The sequence below is a fragment of the Vanessa tameamea genome, chromosome 19 (assembly GCF_037043105.1).
Source record: "Vanessa tameamea isolate UH-Manoa-2023 chromosome 19, ilVanTame1 primary haplotype, whole genome shotgun sequence".
NCBI classification, from domain to species: domain Eukaryota; kingdom Metazoa; phylum Arthropoda; class Insecta; order Lepidoptera; family Nymphalidae; genus Vanessa; species Vanessa tameamea.
This window is the reverse complement of record NC_087327.1, coordinates 3,618,685-3,640,555: the sequence shown is the minus strand read 5'-3', so window position 1 is coordinate 3,640,555 and position 21,871 is coordinate 3,618,685. Positions and strand designations below refer to the sequence as shown.

The 21,871-nt window shown below is 32.1% G+C and overlaps 3 protein-coding genes across 3 annotated transcripts in view; all 3 read left to right on the top strand.

Moving 5' to 3' along the window:
• Uxt (Uxt prefoldin-like subunit) overlaps positions 1–21,871 on the top strand; it is a 313,647-nt gene that overhangs the window by 283,077 nt on the left and 8,699 nt on the right. The gene's annotated exons all lie outside the window — the stretch shown is intronic.
• LOC113396064 (sodium channel protein Nach-like) lies at positions 3,303–11,611 on the top strand. The gene is made up of 10 exons (XM_064217920.1): positions 3,303–3,490; positions 3,598–3,804; positions 4,194–4,368; positions 5,504–5,649; positions 6,143–6,269; positions 6,903–7,052; positions 7,450–7,642; positions 8,705–8,891; positions 10,051–10,174; positions 11,579–11,611. Exons 1-10 carry the CDS (start codon positions 3,303–3,305, stop codon positions 11,609–11,611), a joined length of 1,530 nt encoding a protein of 509 aa, XP_064073990.1.
• Positions 12,986–16,142, top strand: LOC113396079 (NAD-dependent protein deacetylase sirtuin-2). Its single transcript, XM_026633862.2, has 7 exons — positions 12,986–13,192; positions 13,267–13,503; positions 13,593–13,799; positions 13,885–14,034; positions 14,571–14,763; positions 15,029–15,215; positions 15,699–16,142. Exons 1-7 carry the CDS (start codon positions 13,078–13,080, stop codon positions 15,837–15,839), a joined length of 1,230 nt encoding a protein of 409 aa, XP_026489647.1. The 5' UTR covers positions 12,986–13,077; the 3' UTR covers positions 15,840–16,142.

Here is a 21,871-nt window from a genome sequence, read left to right as displayed (position 1 = left end):
AGAAAAAAATTGGTGAAAAGATGGTTCCAGTCCCAAGGAAGGACATAAGCTACTTTTTTTAATTCATCCCTCGATGAGCCAAATAGTGTAGTAACGGTTTGTGTGTTATAGGTAGAGTTTAATAAATTTCGCGCGGGTAAACCCGCAAATTCAGCTAGTAGTAAATAAAGGAATTATTATTTTGAGAAGCTAGAAGAAGAAAATACAATATTTTTAATGAAATATTAATGGACATATTAAACGTAAGCAATCGTTTTGACTGATACAAAGTTTCCGTCCCACAGATTAAACTGTATTGAAGTTTTTAAATTGGTCCCGATATAATATCTGTACTTTTTATAACATGTGATAGGTATAAAAGCAAAGTAGTCCTATCTCTTGTTCCTTTTATTACACTGGCTCACTCAGTCTCAAACCGGAATTCAACTATTATTTAACAAATAAGTAAGCCATCCAGATAAGAAAAATAGATAATCGAACGTCTTTACTCGAAAAACGTCTATAATTGATTTATTTTTTTAGACAACAAGCATTTACAGGCTCAAGCTCATGTCTATACAGCCATCCGACATGGTTTTATGTATTTATGTTCTCATATTGCATACGATACATATATGTAATCGTAATAACATGTTCGATCGTACCTAGGTGCATCATTGTATTGATTGGCTATCATTAAACATGGCCGACGTATCGCTGCAAGATAAATTATTCGTGATCTTTCATTTGAAGTCATGTATAGTCGCTGCTTAAATAATAACGTAGTGCCAATCGTGTAATGACGGCTTAAAAAGCAGTATCAAGGCTCCTTGCTAAGTATTAGTTATCTTTTATTTTTACCGCCTTAATAATAAACTTGGAATGTTACATTCGAATGTAATTTCTTATGATGCGTCTAAACGTACTTTTTATTTATGTGTATCGTCTGCCCTGCAGCTTTATTTTACTTTTTAAAAGAAACTTCAGGTTGTAATTGTACGATTTAAGACTACTTACTACTGAATTAAATTTTCTCGGAAATCCTTTTTAAATTGTTTCAGTTCTTCCCGTATCGGAATATCATATTAAGAATATTTAATGCCTAATTTATTTATTTCGTAATTTTTCAAAGTTGTAACAATGTAGCAATAACATTCAGTAAGACGTTTATAGATAGTTATGATATATTCTACTGATTGAAACAATAAAATAACTATAAAAACATGCATTTCTATGCATTATAGAAATAATTGACTTGTTGGTAAGCTTTTGTGCAAGCTAATCTGGGTAGGTACCACCCACTCATCAGATATTCAACAGTCAAACAGCATTACACTGTATTATTGTGTTCCGGTTTGAAGGGTGAGTGAGCCAGTGTAACTACAGGCACAAGGGACGTTATGTCCCAATCTTATATATTAGTTATATATCTTAGTTTCCAAGGTTGGTGGCGCATTGGCGATGCGTCCTCTAATTAAACAGGCTGTTCAATCAAAATCAGTCATGATAAATTCTTTACATCAATAATAATATAACATTTGATAAGAAAAAAAAAATTAACACTAATAGATAAAAACGCAAAGCAATACCTGAAACAATCACTAGTCTAGTAAATGATATTTCAATGTTAAAGCGAAATCATAGCGTGTACACTAATTATCCGTATTTTAATAATCATGTTGATCTAATTACAGAAAGCAGGCGATTTAAATACTTAGAAATCCGTATCGATACAAATATTCGGACATGAATTTATATGATAATAATACGTTTGTTTCTTCTACGAAGTACTATATATCCCCTTAGCATATTGCAGTCCACCGCCGGACATAGGCCTCTGCCTTCTGCGTCCAGTCGAGTCCCGCCATCATTTTCATTTTCTACATCCTTACTTTCTTCTTTCAGTACTCTGTTTTCTGTTCGTTATCCTAATTTATAACAGATATTAAAATACTTTTGAAAATCATTGGCATGGCAGTGGAACATTTACTTCATAAAATTTAGAATTACTTTTGATTTCTTGAAAGATTCTTAAACCGCAAATTTGCACCAGTATTTTATTTTGTTTTCAATATTTACTTTACTTTGTTTTTATTTATAATTAAAACAAGTCGTGTCATGTTTTCAGGTAAGTATTTATTATAATTTTATCCTTACTGATATTATAAAGGCGAAAGTTTGTATTTATGGATATTTGTTACTATGCAAAAACTACTGAATGGACTTTAATGAAACTTTATAATGATATAGCTTTTACATCAGAATAACACATAGGCTATAAATTATAAAGATATTGCGTGAATAAATAAATACGTGACAACAAACCCCTAAATCGCGAGCGAAACCGCGACCGAAAACTAGTTGTTAATGAATCTAATAGTGCATCTGTCTAATCGAGTATTTAAACTCTGTTGTTCAAAATGAACTATAATGTAAACATATTGAATGGGTTTATCTCGAGAAAAATGTACAGAACCATGAATCCATTAATTCTCTATCATTTTTGTAAGTATATTGTAACGTGACACGATCCTTGTGTTACTGTTTGTACTGTTTTGGTGTGGCGATTAGTCTGTTCCATTCTAAAGAAAGCGACGATAATTGTTAATCACGATTATATTTAAATACTATAATGTTTATTAATGAATATATCTAAATTATACAATTTAATTAATTGTTATATATATTAACGCCAACTTTCTCCGTAAGATAAATTTCGATACGCCCGATATTGCCTGTAATGGATCGTCATTAGTGATAAAGCCGCCTTTGCATGCAATCAATATTTAATGTACTATTAGATGACAACTGCATTAATTTACAAAAAAAAAAAAAAACTGCCCTATAAAAACAGGCAGCGTGGTCTACTCAGGTACGCCCCACCGACTACGTTCTGAGCCGAGGTGCGATCTCATAGGAGACACCCTCAGGACGAACGTCACTTTCGAGCCCAAAAGGGTTCACCTCAAGGCAGAGTCTTAGCACTCGCCCCAACGTTCGGTGACGCTGTAAAGGCCAGTAGGGCCAACAGCAATACACAACCACAGATAAAAAAAAAAAAAAAAAATCTACTCAGGTTCACTTTTGTTTTGGGTCGTTGTGCTGAACGAACGTGTTATAACTTTGAAATTCCGATTTGTTATTTTTTTGTCATTTATTACGATTTGCTTATTGTTAATTTTGAAATTTTGTAATATTTAGTACTAATCAAGTTTATTATTTAAAATGTGATTTTAATTTCTATCTTTTGTGTTTTTTTTTTTTGTGAAATATATTTTTTTTAAGTAAAACCGCTTCTGATTCCTAAAAGTACTATATCCATGATGAAAAACGACAAAACAATTTGGTGGCATGAATACAGAAAAAGGCTTTATAGACCGAGAGCGAGGAACATGAGCTTTGAATTTATTTTAAGAAGAATTACTAAGAAGACTTTCAAGGAATATACTACTAACTGCTCTCTAGCTGGAGTTACTAAAATATTTGACCCAAATATAGGATACAAGGAAAGGTATGTAAAGTCCCACTGCAAGGCTTAGGTCTCACTTATGCAAATTTTATGGCAGATTTTTATGAAACAATCATAAATGTTTAATTGTTTTATGTAATTTATTTCAGGCTGGTCCGTATTGCTCTGATCTGTGTGATGTTTGGAAGCATATTCTACTTTCTCCAGTACCTCTGGTTTGACAATCTCGCTAAACCTCTTATTGTCACCATGGAATCAACCACTTATCCCATATCAAATATCGAATTTCCCGCAATAACTTTTTGCAACTTCAATAGAATTAGCAAGAAGGCGCTGCAGAAATATGTGAAAAAGAAGTAAGTAGGTAAAATATTTTTAATAAAACAATAAATAATATCAATGCGTAAATAAAATTTTACATTCATTCTCAATCTAGAAAGTTCTAAAAACATTTTCAAAATCAATTATTGCCTGTGACGATACTGCAATTCGGATAATAATTTTATTGTAGAATGACTAGACTAAACATAGTTTTAACTTATTTTAGTTATATTATATCTTGAACTAGTTTCCGAGCGCGTATTCGCCCGAGGAATTTTAATGAAATCTTTATTGAAATCTATTTATGGTTAGACGATATTTTACCTGTGATATCAAACATTTACACACGGATTAACACATAGTAAAAATAACAGTCTTAGGCTTGAATATATATATGATTTTTATCTTTTTATTTTATATAAAGTTATAGAAAACTGGCTCCGAACAATGAGTCTATAGAACAAGTGGAGTGGTTCTGCAAACAGCTGGGACGACTATTGGACTACTCATATAATAAATCCGTACAAGTCCATCCGATACTCTTTTCCTTCGTCAAACATCTTGGCGATAGTCATAACATCATTAATTTGATGAAAGAGGTTTGTTTATATGAATTAAAACGAACGGCTTATCAAAATGGCAGTTTTTAAAGTAAATCACTTCCTGTCTAAATTTGCAATGCTGACTGAATGTGATACGCATTTTTATACGTGTCGTTATATTATTGTCATATACGGGCGATTTATTCCTTAAACGCTCACTTAGAGCACTGAGAAAGGATTTTTCAGAATTCATCTCCTTTTACATCATATCTGATGATATGGGTATCAAATCAATTATTCCTCTCTGGGCCGTGTAAGCTGTAAATTGTTTAGAGAGGCACATTGGAAATACTCGAGGTATTTCCTTGTAAATCCTTTTTTTATTTAATAAACATAATGACCCTCTACTGTTAAAATTAAACCTTCTGACATTTCACAATCGCATTTTGCTGTAAGTTTCGAATTTATTCTTACAGAATAACCGTAATGATAGCATGAATTTATTTGAATATTCCCATATCTATGCCAATTTTAATAGTGTACGTTACATATATTTAAAAAACAATTATTTGATTGTTTGGTCACTACCGATACACCTTCATCCAAATAAATTCATAAAATAATTTGCATTCGAGTTACTGCATACTTGATAACTACTATAATTTTAAGACAGAGATTAATAAGACGGGATTGATGTTGCAGAAACAGCCTCCAGCTTAATACGATGCTTTAGAAAGAAACTTTATAGACAATGGCTCATTGGCAAGATCGTGGCTACGAGGTTGAATATTGACAAGTTCCTATTAAAGATTTATTGTTTAATCCTTCGGAATATTATTATGCGATCCCCCTTAGGCTGTTTACTAGTGTGAGAATAAATCGTTCAATTAATGTTATGTATAGTAAAGTAATAAAATGTAATATTGTAATGTAACTGTTACCTAAGGCGTAATAGATATTGGAAGTTTTAAGCATACTATATATTTTATGACGTTGGAGTTAGGATTTCACATATAAAGAGATTTCTGGTAAAACTCTAACCTCAAGCGCTTCAAGCCTTGTCAAAACCACAGATTAATTTCTCACCAGCGCTGGAATCGCTAGATCAGTCGCACTGATTTTGATATGTCGCACTAAAATATGTATCGAATTATTCGCACGTACGTTATTAATAATAAATTCATCGTTACAGCTGTCACCTCCGTGTGAAGAGTTATTGATTCGATGTTCTTGGTCTGGTGATATTATTGACTGCAAAAAAATATTTTCCGTTCATCGTACTGTTCGCGGACATTGCTGCACTTTTAACCTAGTTCTCGGTATGGACGCAACTAGCAGGTTCGTTTAAATTTAACTTACAACTATGGTCTGAAATGGTACAAATACCGTCCCCGGCTTCGCACGGGTGCAAAATATTATAAAGAAAATGATGTGATATATATATAGCTTATACCGTATAGCTCAAGAATTACATAGCTTTCTACCAGTAACAAAAATATTAGAATTGGGTCATTAGTTCTTGAGATTACCCCCTAGATACAAACAAACAAATTTTAACCCTTTACAGTGTTAGCTGTGTTGTGCTATGTACGTGTGCTATATTTAACAAAGTAAACGCACACAGTAAATGAGAATTATGCTTCGCGAATATCAAGCGTACCTGTCACAAACACTAAAATAATAAAGTTGGCTAGTTGATTTTAGTTCTTTTGTAGTGGACATTATATCTAGATTTAAAAATAATTTAAGATCTGTGCTCCTATATAATATAACACGAACAAAATATTCCTTATGTGTCTGTAGTCACGCTTTTTTAACTTATTTTGTACAGCTTCGAAAATTCCATTTACACGGTTAAAAGACAACACGAACCAGGACAATTGAATGGTCTCAACGTTGTTCTAGACACTATGGTTGATGACTACACATATACACTCTATAATATGGTCGGATATGAGGTGAGTTACATTTCCAAAACAAATATTTTACGTAAAATCCAGTTTGACTAAATTTTCCTCTACTGTCTGAGACGTTGCTGAATATCCTCGCGCTCATTGGTCGCCTATTACATCATGGTCTCTTACTGGCCAATCACTAGTCAGATCAAAGCCAACTTCGTTAGCCCTACTTTGATCGGCATATCTGAATAATAATATCCTACTAATAGTATACAAAAAAAAACGACAAAGCTTGTATTTGGCAGCATAAAATCCACCAAAACTATGAGCAAGTTTGATTTCGAAATTCAGATGCAATATTTGACATACACATGCTATCAGATGAAATATGGAAAAAGATTATTTTGCCAAATGAAGACAATTGATAGCTTGAAAAAAAAATTCAAAATAAATTCACAGAAAAAAAATGTATTCTGCATCACAATAAGTTTTATTCAAGTGAGATCACAGCTAGTAGTTAAGTAATCAAGTGCTTTCGAATCGTCATTTAACATGTTTAATGGGACTTAAAATATTTCCATCAGTTCAGAATGGCAAAAAACCAGCAAGACATTTTCGTATTATTTCTCACATTATCATTTTTATACTTTTTCATCAAAGATAAAACCTTCAACGATATGTATTTAATTGCAGGTGCTAATATTCGATCCGACCCATTTCGCAGACCCGACTGGAGGCCGCGTCACGCAGCGCATAGCTCAACCCGACCAGGCCGTATTCTTCGAGATACACTCCATAAAACAGATTGCAACTAAAGAAGTACGAAAATATCCCGAAACAGCGGTTAATAATTTTACATTTTGCATCTCATTTATAATTAGACAAAGGCAAACAGTACGTTGTTAACCTCTATTTCAATGAATTTTCGCAGATTATTTAGTAGACATTGACAATTTTAGGATTATAAATAAAAACATTTGGGAAACAAGAGAATAAAAAATATGTTGGGGATATGTAAATTACCATCATTATAAGTTTTCCTGAATTTTTCCATAATATTAAGGTTAAATTTAAACTTTAAAGACCACTGCACGAATACTGGTATATTATTATAACTGTTATAATAATATACAATTATACAATATTTTTTTTTAAGATTCATATGTTCTAGCAACAGGGCCATCGGCTCGACTATTTTATACCAGAAACAAGACAACAATTATGTTACTTTTTTTTTCAGAGAAAATGTCTATTTCGCGATGAAAGGAAGGATCAGTTCAACGAATTGTACTCATATAGCTCCTGTATAGTAAAATGTCGTATTAGAACAATACAATCTTTGTGTAAATGTACACCTTACTTCTTTCCAACGAGACGGAACGTTCACCCGATTTGTACATTAGATGACATCAGATGCTTAAATAAATATAGAGGTATTGGATTTTCGTTTTTTCTTAATTGATCAACTTTAGGTATATTCATATTTAGTAAGTAATATATTTTTGTCTCTTTCTAACATCTTTATTTGTGGATAGATATGTTTTGATCAATTAACACCAACATCACAATCAAATCGACAAATTTATATCCACTTAGATACATATCTTAGTATAGCTTGGTCGATCAATCAGTAGTGTCGTATAATATTGTAAGTATTTAAACTTACTTTAACTCGCGACGATACGTTCTTGTCTATAAGTTGTCCTATCAACAAATTCCACAAAGAACAGTCTTGATACTTGAAATCGGGAAAAGTAAATAAACAAAGCCACAACTATGGTATTGTCAGGGTTATATTACGCCTTGTATCAAGAGGCCACTAGACGACAAATTCTCGAGACCTTCCCCTTAGGTTTTTAAAGTAGGCATTTAATCCTTATATCAAATATATCTTGTCTACTGTGCACATGGCTGGAAGGCAGCGCCAGATTATCCCTCAATGGCTCAGGACCCCAAAAATTGGGAAATAAGATTTACAATTAATTACTTATTAATGAAATTATTGAAGACAAATATTTCCGTCATTTTAATAGAATGAGACCATAGACAATTTTTTTATATGTATAAGTTTAAACTAAAACGTTAATCCCACCGAGGACCGAGATGGCGAGATGGCCCAGTGGTTAGAACACGTGCATCTTAACCGATGATTGCGGGTTCACAACTGAATTTTCATGCGCTTAATTTGTGTGAATAATTTATCTCGTGCTCGGCGGTGAAGGAAAACATCGTGAAGAAATCTGCATGTGTCTAATTTCAACGAAATTCTGCCAAACGTGTATTCACCAACCCGTATTGGAGCAGCGTGGTGGAATATGCTCACACCTTCTCCTCAAAGGGAGAGGAGGCCTTAGCCCAGCAGTGGGAAATTTACAGGCAAAATTACCTAATCCGAGACATGGGTATTATAATAACCTCTCCCATAGATACAATTATAATACTAATTAAGGCCTAACCATACTTTCAATATGTAAATTGAATCCTTTTATTTTTAGAAAAACTGTTATACTTGTATCCGAAAGACGCTGTCACTACTGAAGGTCTCGAAGCGGAAATCCAGGATGCTCTCGACTGTGACGAATGCCTCCCGGACTGTGAACTGACCCAGCACTTTACTAAGCAATCTAAGATACCTCTTTCATTTTTACCGAATAAAAACAAGGAATTCACAAATTATTTCTTGTAAGTGGATACTAATTTTTAAGGACGCACATGTTATTGTTATCTTCATAAAATTATAAGAAATGAAAACATTCCAGATTAGCAAATACTCGTAGTTAAAAGAAAAAATTAAATATGATTATTTTGAAAGAACATTATGAGCTGCCATTTAATTTGAATGAATACGTATTACCTTTTTAAAGAATTCGTTTAAAAATAACAAAACATCAATAAATCCTTAAAAATATGTATAGATTATTGAAATTTACGGTATAGTTATCTTTTTCAAAAGCAGTATAATGGAAAAGTAATGTTATTCGACTATAACGTGAGTGACAGCTTAATTTCCCGCGCTAAATTCATCCTTAATTCACTCTAGTCTCATCACGTCAATACTCGCTTGCTAACCACAATGGCCATGCGTCATTCTTATGCAAGTAAAGTAAAGGACTTCTCAAAGTTTAATAAACTATAAGCCAACTTAATTAAATGGAAATATGCTGTGATAAATAAAACGTTAAATTTTCTATTTAATATAATTTACATAAGCAGATATATATGAGGATTCAAATCAAATCAAAATGCACGAGTAAAACACAGTTTAGTCACGTTTAAGAAAGATGCACAAGAGGCGGCCTTATCGCTAAAACAGGGATCTCTTCCAGGCAACCTTAAAGTAGAGGAAGGAAACAGATAAAGAAAAAGTAGGGGTGTACAAGGCAGATATAAACATAATGTATAAATATATTACAATGAAATAATAATATATTTAAGATAAAATAATGTACAATACCTGATATATAACATGCATAAATATATGTATGTATGTATATATAAAATTAAACTAAAATTCTCGCGAAAATATACAACATTAAAGTGCAAGATAGTTTTGTTTCAAAGCGGTTTTAAATGAATATATGCGAAATATTATAATATTTCGCATAAGTTAAAACTTGCTAAAAGGAATGGTTTGGTCTACTGATAAAGACTATTATCAAATAACATTATACATACACTTACTTATATAAACACTATGTAGTCACTTTTTGTCTTTTGTTTTTTTTTTTGTCATTTGAGAGAAGAAAGCACAACATTGTTCGTCTTAATAATATTTATAGGTAAAACCGGGGAATAAGAATTTTAAGCTATTTTTTTTTATTGACAATTCTTTTTTTTTCAGAGATGACATAAATATGACGAGTAAAACTTTGGTTTGTATTTATCAAGGGACATCTAATAGCGTTTTAAACCGACTGGATATAATTTATTACTGGTTCGAGCTCGTCAGTAAGCAACATTTATCTGTAAATATAATCAATATGTAGTTATAGTAATTAGCTTATAAAGCTTGTAGATCCTGGGTCATTCTGCCGAAAATGTAGGCGTTGCCTCGAAAAAGCCTTTGGAAATAAACCTGAACTCTCTGGTCGTGGCATATTGAGAGAATGTGGGATTAGAGTGCACCTATATTTGCACACACACTCGAACTCTATAATATCCACTGTGTAGTTGCCTAGACTTTATTGAAATGGACGATACGGAGGCAAAGGGTGGAATTGTTCATAACTTCACGTATCAGTACTAAGTAGAGGAAATGCTCCGTTCCTGAAATATTAGCAAAAAAAAAAATTTTACAATTCTTACTTTAAAATTGGGTTTTTTATCAATAATTTCGGAACTCAGTGGCCTTCAGTGACAAGCCGTTTAGCACACCTTTGGTTTCTTAAAAAATATAGAGTGTTTTTTAATATAGTACCGTATAGAGTCGGTTTTATGTCAATTTTGCACAATCAAATTTATGAATTAAGATTTCTAGTAAAGTCATTAAAAGGAATCACACCAAGAAAGTCAGAATAAACATCAAACAATCGAATGAGATATGATAATAAGGTTTAAGGTTAAGGGCCATCTAGCGACGTCAAAAGTTGCAGGATTGATTCTGACCTCTCCAGCTTTTGTCGTCCCCACTCCTAACACAAGCTTTAAGCTTAAATTAACGGGTAAATTAGAATATCAGTAATTCCTTATAATGGGGCATTGCTAGTATTCTTTTGAAAAAAACGAAAAATAATAAGCGCAGAACACATTCATGACATTTAACACATTCATTACCGTTTTGACATATGACAAGCACTCTTCTACGTTGCATCCTCGTCCAATTTAAACAAAATGTTAGAACAGGATAAGTAACATCTTATTCAGCTCTAACAATGGTATTACGATCTATTTGACATGTTTCCGCTTCTATAGGTTATGATAGTTTTTCTTAATTTTCTCGACAACGGTGCCGTTGCGCGAGATGCAGTGGTATTGTTGTAATCAGAATTCAGAAGGCTGAATTCTAAACCCAGCCCGGGTTTTTATGTTAGTTTTTCTTAACTTTATAAAAAACTTTATATTTTCACGCGACGCGAGAAGTATTATTAGGATCATGCACTAACCCTCTACCATATACGACAATTTGTTTCCCAAAAATTGTGCAGCAGAATACGAAATTTAACCCATATTTTCACTCTTAGCATTCAGCGACAACATTTTGAAGAATACAAATACCAATAAAATACAACGGTCAGAAAATAGCAAGAAATATACGAACTGAGCGCAACATATCTACATTATCTAACACTACCCAACATTCCTTGTATTTTTGCATCAAAGTTGCACGTGCCATATCTTTTACTAATTTACATAATCATTCAATTTTGCAGGTAACGTCGGTGGTTTTTGCGGAATACTCGTAGGATTTTCATTGATCAGTATCCTTGAATTTATATATTTCCTTGTGTTTCGATTTTCTTATAATATGTACAATTTTTACAAAAATAATTATTGATTAAAGTGCTTGCAAATTATTTTAGTTTCTTTTCAAAGGAACGATAACGAGAAGAAAACTTGTGATGTAAAAATACACCTCGAATTTAATATATGATAATACGAGAAAATAGCATTAGGTACACTTATTTACCCGTTTGACAAATACATTTTGTCCATGAATATTAGTCGTACCTGTAAAATACTCGTAATTTTTTGTTCGTTGACACTTCTTCAAATTCCACAAAGGAAGATTTGGAATCATATTGTAAGATTTGGTTGTATTTGGATAAAGGCGGTAAGTATTTGAGAGCTACTAGATAGTTCGTAGCTTATAACAAATAAATAAATATATAAAAATAAAAACAAGTAAATGTTCCAAATTAATTTTAAACCAGTTCTGGCAGAAGCTACCTAATAATTTATTTGTTATCTAGTCTAATACCAGTTTTAAAATCTTCTAGCATTAACAGCTGGTCCGCTGAGTACCTACGAATCTAATATTAGTGGTTCTTTGCCTCCAACCAAGATGAATGGGTTGGAGCTTTTATGCGATAATTGTGACAAAGCCGCCATAAGTAATCGAAAGCATAATTAGAATCCGTTAAGAAAATTAACAACAAAGTAAATTACCTAAATTATATTTATATATAATTTAGGTAATTTATTTTAGCGAAGCCGACTTTACGCTTTCGATACCTAGACCTACCTAGGTAAAGAACTTTTAACTGCTAGTCAAATTGTCTAGCAAAACAGCATAACATAATACTAATATCAGCATACGGTTGCCAAGTTTTTCGTCTCTATTTAAGCCTCCATAGTTTATTTAGAATTCCCGATTGGGAAGTCTGCCTGCAATGTGATTGCATGTTTCTAAGCGTATGGGATCGAGAATGCTATATTTATTGTTTCTTTTGTTTGATGACAACAGTCGCGATTTTTTCGTTACTAGTTAGCGCTCCTTTCACCCAAAGGGGACAGGCAGTCTGTACTGTTCGAAGCCAGTAACTGCTGAGGTAATTATGATCTTACTATACAATATATACATATGGGAAAACTATTCTACTGTACTAGTACCTCACAGTAAACTTATAATTATATATTTTTTTTAATTTTATAAATATATGTGTATCGTACTTCTTAAATGTATTTTATGCTTTATTACCTGTTGTGAGCATTTATAGAGCTAGTTATGACTACCAATTTGATATTGTTCATATAAATATTATATGTTATAATATGATAAAAGTACATATAAATCTTATAATTTGTATGTATAAATATAAATAACAAAAACTCTGTTGCGTATTATACGAAATATCGTATTTTATGAAGTTACATAACGCGTAAACCGCACTTGTTAAATATTCTGTTTACCGTTTAGCTATTTTCAAGAATGCGCATCATTTATCTGTCAAAACGACCGTGTCGATTTTGGACAAAGGTTTGGAGTCGCAATATCTGTTTATCGCGTAAAATGTCTGCAAATTCACCTCCCGGAAAAAGTGACGGTGAGTTCGCAATAATTCTATTATTGAAATATGTATACGGAAATGTTATTAAGTAATTTAATAATATTATTCAGATGATGGCACTCAGGACAGAGTCGTCCCGCCAATTCCGATTCCGATTCGAGACTTGGAAGTGGATTCAATTCGAAGATTTTTAGCTTCAAAGCTCGGTTTCTATGAACCGCCAGAACTTACTGAATCAAACGTAGAAAAGGTTTTAGATGAAGTAAGTTTGGATGGCGTTGCAAAATGGATAAAAAACATACGATGCCGAAACATTATAACTTTAGCCGGAGCTGGAATATCAACATGTAAGTGATTGTTTATAAATTCTAATGTTAAATATTTACATCTGGTAATTATTAGTAAACAAATTGTAAAATGTTTAATCAAATTACAGCTGCCGGAATACCTGATTTTCGAAGTCCGCACACAGGATTGTACCACAATTTGCAGAAATATAACTTACCTGAGCCCCAGGCCATTTTCGAAATTAACTTCTTTCGACAAAACCCGAAGCCATTCTTCACATTGGCTAAAGAACTATTTCCCGGAAAATTTAAACCTACTATATCTCATTATTTTATAAGACTTTTACATGAAAAGGGTAAGTTTAAAAACTTGTATAAATTAGACGATTATCAATTTGTCAATAATTTGAGTATAGTTAAATACTGAGAATATTTTGACAGGTCTCCTGCTCCGCCACTATACACAAAATATAGATACACTAGAGAGGGGCGCCGGTATCCCAGAAGAGAAAATAGTTGAGGCACATGGTACTTTCTATAAATCACATTGCTTGGAATGTCGCAAAGAATATTCTTTAGAATTTATTAAGGGTATGTATTTATCACAATTTACTAACAATATCAATGTTTGTATTGAGTGGAGATTCCTACAAGAGATCTATATGATATAATATAAATTTATAAACATAAGCAAAACCACTGCTAAACTAAATAGTTAGTTACCTTTTACAAATACTAAATTGATGATATAAATATAATTTATCTATACTAACAAATGAGGCAAAATTATTTTAATAATGCCTAACTTTAAAAACTACTATATCAATATAAATAAAACTTATACAAAATGATACAGATTTTTCTGATGTTTAAGTATATGACATATTAGTATAGTTTATAATGTTGTTATAGAAGTGCAACTAGCACTTACTGGCATCCATTTCAAATTATTGGCACGAAGATCATAAATATCATGTTTTTGTATAACACTAAATGTAACCCTCTATTAGTCATATATACTACATAAATACATAGATAACAGATAAATTATCATTGAATATCAATAAAAACAGTTTTTTTTTTATTGATTTTGTTAATAATTAATCCTATAAATATTTCATTTTCAGATATCATATTCACAGACCAGATTCCGATATGCACTGATTGTCCTGGTATTGTTAAGCCAGATATAGTCTTTTTTGGTGAAAGTCTGCCGGAACGTTTCCAACACTGCTTGCAGGAAGACTTTATGAAGTGTGACATGCTAATCATATTAGGTTCCTCTCTAGAAGTCCAGCCATTTGCATCATTGATTGATATGTAAATACTGATAAATTGTTTATATATTTGGTGTTAATTTGAATGACTTCCACCGGTTCTAGCTAGCTAGACACAATGTACTATCAGTTAGCATAGTCTCTGCTTAGAATGATTGTTGTGAATGCCAAAATTAAGCTAAAATAATGTCATCATTTCTTCATACTTTACAGAAGTTAGCCTTGTAACTTATTAAAGATTTATTTTTATTAGAATTGTTATTATAATAAATATATTTTACCCTTAAATGCTAATAATAATATTCCAGGGTACCAGATTGGTGTCCAAGGCTCCTCATAAATCGTGAGAAGGCTGGTGTTAAATCTCCTTTACTAAGACTTTGGGGGCTCATGAGTGAAGGTCTGACTCTGGATGGATCCTCTATTCGGGATATTGCAAGACTTGGAGACTGTGATGACGGTTGTTTGGAGCTAGCAGATAAGCTTGGATGGGGAGTGAGTACTTTGATTTCTTTTTTTTTAAATATTTTTCTAATATTCTTATAATTATTATTCAAACTATCTTATAAAACTAAAATAATACAATACTTAATTAAAAAAACAAATAATACAACTAATTAATTAAATAAATAATAGCTAGAAAATCACATGTGAAACACACATATTTTTTTTGTGTTTTGTATGTAATTATGGGTGTTATTTTTGTCTCATCAAGTTAACAGCATAAGATTATTTTAGAACATAAAATAAAATAATTTGTATGCATTTTATTTTGTAATGCTTTAACTGCTGTTATCCTGGGGTTGTAGTCAATAATGTAATGGTTCCTGGATATAAAGTGAAACAGTAGAATTTGAATATCTATAATCACATTACTTGAAAGATTTTGGACACGGTATATATTTTTAAATACTCTGTATCTGTTTTTAAATACAGTATAATGTTCGTATTTTACAATATATATTTTATTCACTCCAGGATGAGCTTCGAGCACTGGTTGCTAGAGAACATGAACGTCTGGATCGGGAAGGAAACCTGGCGAAACCCCATGCTCCTGTGCCAACTGCCAATGAACCTATCGCTGAACACCATGCAGTGCCTACTGAGCCTAAGCAATGAACATATTAATGGTTAGACATTTGCTACTGCATTATTTATGCGATTGACTAAAAATTATATTATACTATAGTGTTGTCACAATAGAAAAAATAATTTTGTTATAAAACTTTTTTGTAACTTTATATTATGTTACTTGTGTTCTCTGTCAACCACATCGTATCTCTAGTTTTTATATGTGACAACCCTATATTAAAATATATAAAACCTTGAAGAATTATAAGCAATTCCATTAAATAAGCTTCCAAATATATTTAAATTTCTATGTGTTTCAGTGATAGTATATAGTCTATTCTAATAGCAGGAGGAGCAAAACTAAACAAACCTTTGATATTACATTCGATTTGCAGATAGCTCTACTTATAATGCAATACGAAACTACATAAATTAATTTGAATATGAAATCCAAGCTTTCAATATCAATTTTGCCACTATGACATATTTATTTTTCCAAATGACTGAAAAGAACAGATTGAAAATTAAAATTAATGATAAATTATGTAAGAATTATATCTCATTATGATTTTTTAAATTCCTCCTTAATTTATAAAATGAAATAATCTCACAAAATATTGCAATAAGATTAAACAAAACGCATAATATATTTATATTTTTATACAAACGAAATTCCAAATAATGCAAAAAGAGAAAAAAAACTTTTTTTTTTTAGCAACACTGTCCACAGATATTACTAAATCAAGTGTGTGTCAATTCAAGGTTGTAGTTGTTTATTTATTTTCTCCTCGATATGAATAGACTATATAGGTGCCTAGTTTTTATTTCATTAATTTATTTTTTAATTAAAGGGTTGATATATTTATTTCTTAAATTCCTAATGTCCCATAGACAAAGCTATATATTATAGACCGTTAAGAAATTTCATTAGTCAATTAAATGCAAACTTTGTGGTCTTAGTGTTGTTGTTACTGGATAAATGTAACCTGTTATAATGTTGTAAGCGTAAGCAAATGTTATTAAGGACAAGCAAGACTATATCCTGATGGAATATTGTAAACAGCGTTAAATTTTTGATTTTATACGCGAATTTTGGTGATTTAAAAATAATCTACATTCAAAATTAGATTAGGTTTTTTTACAATTAAAACTTTCAAGTAACATAAAGGCACAATGTCTCATATCTCCATTTAATGTGTCTGTATTTTTTTTGTATCCTGGCAGTTTAGCTTAGGTTTGAATTATGCAATTCTGACATATTTTTTGTAAATTAAATGCTTTAACATTATTCCTCAGTATATATATATTGATGCCGATTCTGATATACATAATCCCTTAATTAATTTTATCAGACCAATATGTTGTTTGTCACTAGCACCAAAAGTGTGTGATAAATTTGATCTCAATTCATCTAAAATTCAGATTTGTTAAATAAAAACTTTTAAAAATATGGCTATCCCTCTCAATTGAATACTTAGAAAGAGATGACAAGATTTTAGTCATAAAATTCATTTATGTTTTGTATACAAAGGAATCGACATTATCCAGTCAAAACTATTCTTAATAAAATCTAATTAATAAATATTGCATTACAAAAGAAATATTCTGACATATTAATCTATAGACAAACATTATAAATATATATTTTCTAATTTAAAGTTAGACTATAGGATTATTGTATAGAATAAATTTACTTATATGGCAATACATTTGACTTAATAATGTAGTTAATATTACAAATTTAATTTATTTGTAAAATCAAATCAAATCAAGTTCATTCAAGTAAACTTCTCGAAGCGTTTTTGAATCGTCAATATTAAAATACTACCACCGTTTCGGAAAGCAGCCTCCAGCGAGAAGAAACGGCAAGAAACTCGCATAGTCGCTCTTTTCAAATAAACAGATTTACAATGCTGTTTTTTTACAATAATTAGTGTCCTGTGATGGAACCCGAGCCTAAATCTAGGCGTTTTTTTTCTAAGAAGTACTCTTTTAATGAATAATAAGACTTATTTGTTAATTTAGTCTTAATAAACTTTTTAAATTTCATAAATGGTAAATTGGTTACATTTCCCGGTATCTTATTATATATGCGTATACCATTGCCCAAAAACGTTCTCTTTACCGTATGCAATGCAATGCAAACGGAAAGTAGGGGTTACAAGTTTATTCTTATTTCTTGTATTAATAGTATGTATATCAGCTTTTATGGAATACTTTTGTATATTCTTCTGTATAAACATTATATTATCATAAATATATTGCAATGTGAAGCAGCCGTTAATACGCAGCCGGTTAATATGTTAATCAGAGATAATAAAAAAAAATGCTTAAATTTATAACGAATATTGAAAATAATAAAGTTAAAAGGCCATGATACTCTATACAAAAACAATTATTTGCACACGGATTGTGAAACTGTAAACTAGACGTAATATAAAAGCGCCCCGATTAACGGCTCGTAAGTCAACTCAAAAAGAAACGCTTACAAAAATTATTTCATACATATTGGAATGATTTATTTTTATTTATGATTTCAAACATTTACATGACTCTAAATTTGAATTCGGAGCTATAAAGTTAATACTTACTTTTTCGGTCATCAACTAAATAAAAATTATAAAAGAAAAACATACGTAAAATTTATTAATTTAATTTAATATTTAAAGCTTAAGCAAACCTATGGAATTAAATTACATACTAATAAATTGTTCTTAAAATAAACTGTATTATTTATTTATTTATTAATTAAAGAACCACCAACAAAATTACATGTGGATATTTTACATAAAATTTATCTATCCTTAGGTTGCAATTATACATATAATTTCACTTAAAGGTAGTTACAGCTAGCATAAAAAATAAACTATACGAAAACATATAAGGCTAAAATTAAAACTCTAACTAGGACTACCAGTATTTAAGTATATATGAATTTATAAAACATAAATTAATTAATAAAAATAGGGTAACTTAAAAAAGAAAAACAAACGAAAGCTGATAAATCAATAATATGAAACCACCACGAATCTCTAAAAGAACAAAACAACTACAGTCACGACAAAACACAGCACAAGTTCAGTTACGATCGATAAACAATGCTATTGTAAATCTTTGACTTAAATTCCATTAAGTTGTCGCAAAACAAATCGATGGACCGGATGGGCCCTTTTACAAATTTCCCCATACTGCCTGCACATCCTAGGCATTAGGGAGTGGTACCCAAGATTTGTCCTGTACCGTTTATGTTTGAGCAATGAGATGGGATGCGATGCCGTGGCAAACGAGATGGTACACGGAGAGATAACTAGCTCAGCAATTCGGTGTTATCAATGGTTCCGTTTAACAGCTTAAATAGAAAAGTCATGTCAGCAAGTGTACGTCTATCAGATAATGAGCTAATGGAGAATCTATACAACCTCGCATTGTAGGGTAGTTTTTTGTTAGATCCTACTGAGTAAAATTTAGTAAATCTTCTTTGTATACTTTCTAAGCGATCTTTATGTCTTTGGCAGCTTGGATTCCAAACCACTGTTCCATACTCTAGTTTACTACGGACTAGGCTTGCGTAAAGTAGTTTTTTTGTCTCGAGTTTCCTAAATTGCTTAGCGTTTCTAAATAGGCAACCCAGCATTCTGCGGGCGGATCTACAGACATGGTCAATATGGAGGTTGAACCTTAACTTTTTGTCGATTACTATGCCTAGATCACGGATGAAATCTCTTTTCTCTACCGGATGTTGTTAATATGAAATTTGGTTTCGACAGTTGTTCGTCGACGAGTGAAGCTCAAGTGAGAGCATTTGGCTGGATTGAGGTCCATGTTGTTTGAGCGACACCAGTCAGAGACTCTGTCTATGTCTTCTTGGAGTGATTGAGCATTGGCGATATTCGATATCTCCATTCAGAACTTAAGGTCGTCTACGAAGAAGAAGTATCTGGAGTTTCGAAGAGACTCCGTGATATTGTTAACAAAGATATTGAATAAGAGAGGACCTGGGTTACTCCAGACGATACACAAAATTCTCTAGATGCATACCCTTTAATAGTGACGTGTGAATATCTGTTATATAAATATGAAGTGAGCCATGATAGGAGAGTGCCGCCAATTCCAAAAGCAGAAAGCTTCTTCACTAACAATTTGTGGTCTACTCTATCGAAGGCCTTAGAAAAGTCAGCGTAGATAACGTCCACTTGTTTACGCGAGTCCACCAAAGGAGTTATGTAATTGTTAAAATTACTCATGTTCGTGACTGGCGATCTAGCCCTTAAAAAGCCGTGCTGAGCATCAGAAAGCATGTGGCGAGCATGTCGCGAAACAACTGGGTGGACCAGGGACTCGAATACCTTTGGCAGGACGGACAGTAAAGATATGGGTCTATAGTTAGTTACGTTGTCACGGCCACCCTTTTTATAAATAGGCACAACTCTCGCTCGTTTCCATTGGTCGGGAAAGACCCCGGATTGAAGAGATTTGTTGAACATGAAACAAAGAGGTAGAGACAACGTCGACGCGCATTTGCTTAGAAATATCGTTGGTAAGTTATCAGTGCCAGCTCCTTTTCTTTATACCTAGTTTTTTCAACTTTCTATGAACTTCGTTAATGGAAATGCTGATGGAACAGATCTGGTTGACAGGAAAAAGTTCTTCATCCCTCTCTCCGCCAAGGAGCGAGTCACCCCTGTCATAAACCGAGGAAAAAAAGTCAGCGAATAAATTGCAAATATCAAGACCCGTGGTAGCTACGATAGTCATGCGTCATTCTAGCTGGATATGTGTTAGATGATTTTTTGATATTTTTCAGATGTGCCCAGAAGAATTTGGGATTCTTGATGAGATTGTTTTCCATTTTAGTAATGTATGTACTATAACTTTCGTTAATCAAATTGCTGCAGTCGGATCTCGGTGACTCGTACTTCAATATGTCTAATGGATTTTTATAAGTCTTCGCTTCGATTCTGTATTTGTTCTTTTGTTTTAATGCATAAATGAGTTTAGTGCTGTACCACACAGGATAGTTTCCATGCTTAGGTTTCGATAGCGGCACATGTATTTCTACGATTTTATTTACTATATTATAAAATTTAGCTAGCATTATATTTACGTTGTCACAGCATTCAAGTAAATTCAACCATGGCTCGCTCATCAGATCCCGATTAATTTTGTCATAGTTGGCCTTGTAAAAATTGAGTTTATTAGAATTTAGTTCGTCTAAATTTTTTACCTTTTCCAACTTGAGTTTTATATTAAGTGGTGGATGGTGATTGTCGATTGTGGTAATGGCATTCTTATTTTCAGAAACAAGTATCTGAGAGCTATTATAAAATATCAGATCGAGAGAATTCTATTATTATAGTTTTTAACGTTATTAAACTGTTTTAGGTTATGCTCTTCACAGAAGTCCACGAGTATAGAATCCAAGCTGCAGTTACTGTAAGGCTTCAAGTAGTTCGAATCTGGCAGACCAGACCAACGCATTTTACTTAAGTTGAAGTCTCCCGCTAAAAGTACTTGGCTATTGTTTTCTATTACGTGATATGTTTTACGAAGAAAACTGTTAAGTGTGTCATTTTTGGGTGGTGGCGGAAGATAGACCATACCAATAGCAACATGGTGAGGTAAGCCATGTACCGTTGTATCAACAGTGATCCATAGATCCTCGTAGTTACTCTTAAACTCCGATTTCCTGCAAGATTTTAGATCACTTTTAACAGCAATCAATACCCCACCGCCATTTTTCAGTTTATTAAAGTCAGTTTGCTTTCTGTCCCTCCGATATACTGTGTAGTGATTGTCAATAAACTCACCATTGAAAACACCCTCGCAAAGCCAAGTCTCCGTAAAAATGAAAACATCGTAGTCGTTACACAATATGTTAAGTTTCACCTCTCGTGTTTTATCACGGATCCCCCTAACGTTCTGATAATAAATATTCATACTAAAGATCAATTATTACAACAATAAAAGCTACATATGATGACTAAAAACAGGTATATATCGTAAATAAAGATGCAATCAGGACCCCGACTGCTCCAACTGTTCAATATTTCTCACTGCAATAACCTCAGATGTCTCGGTCT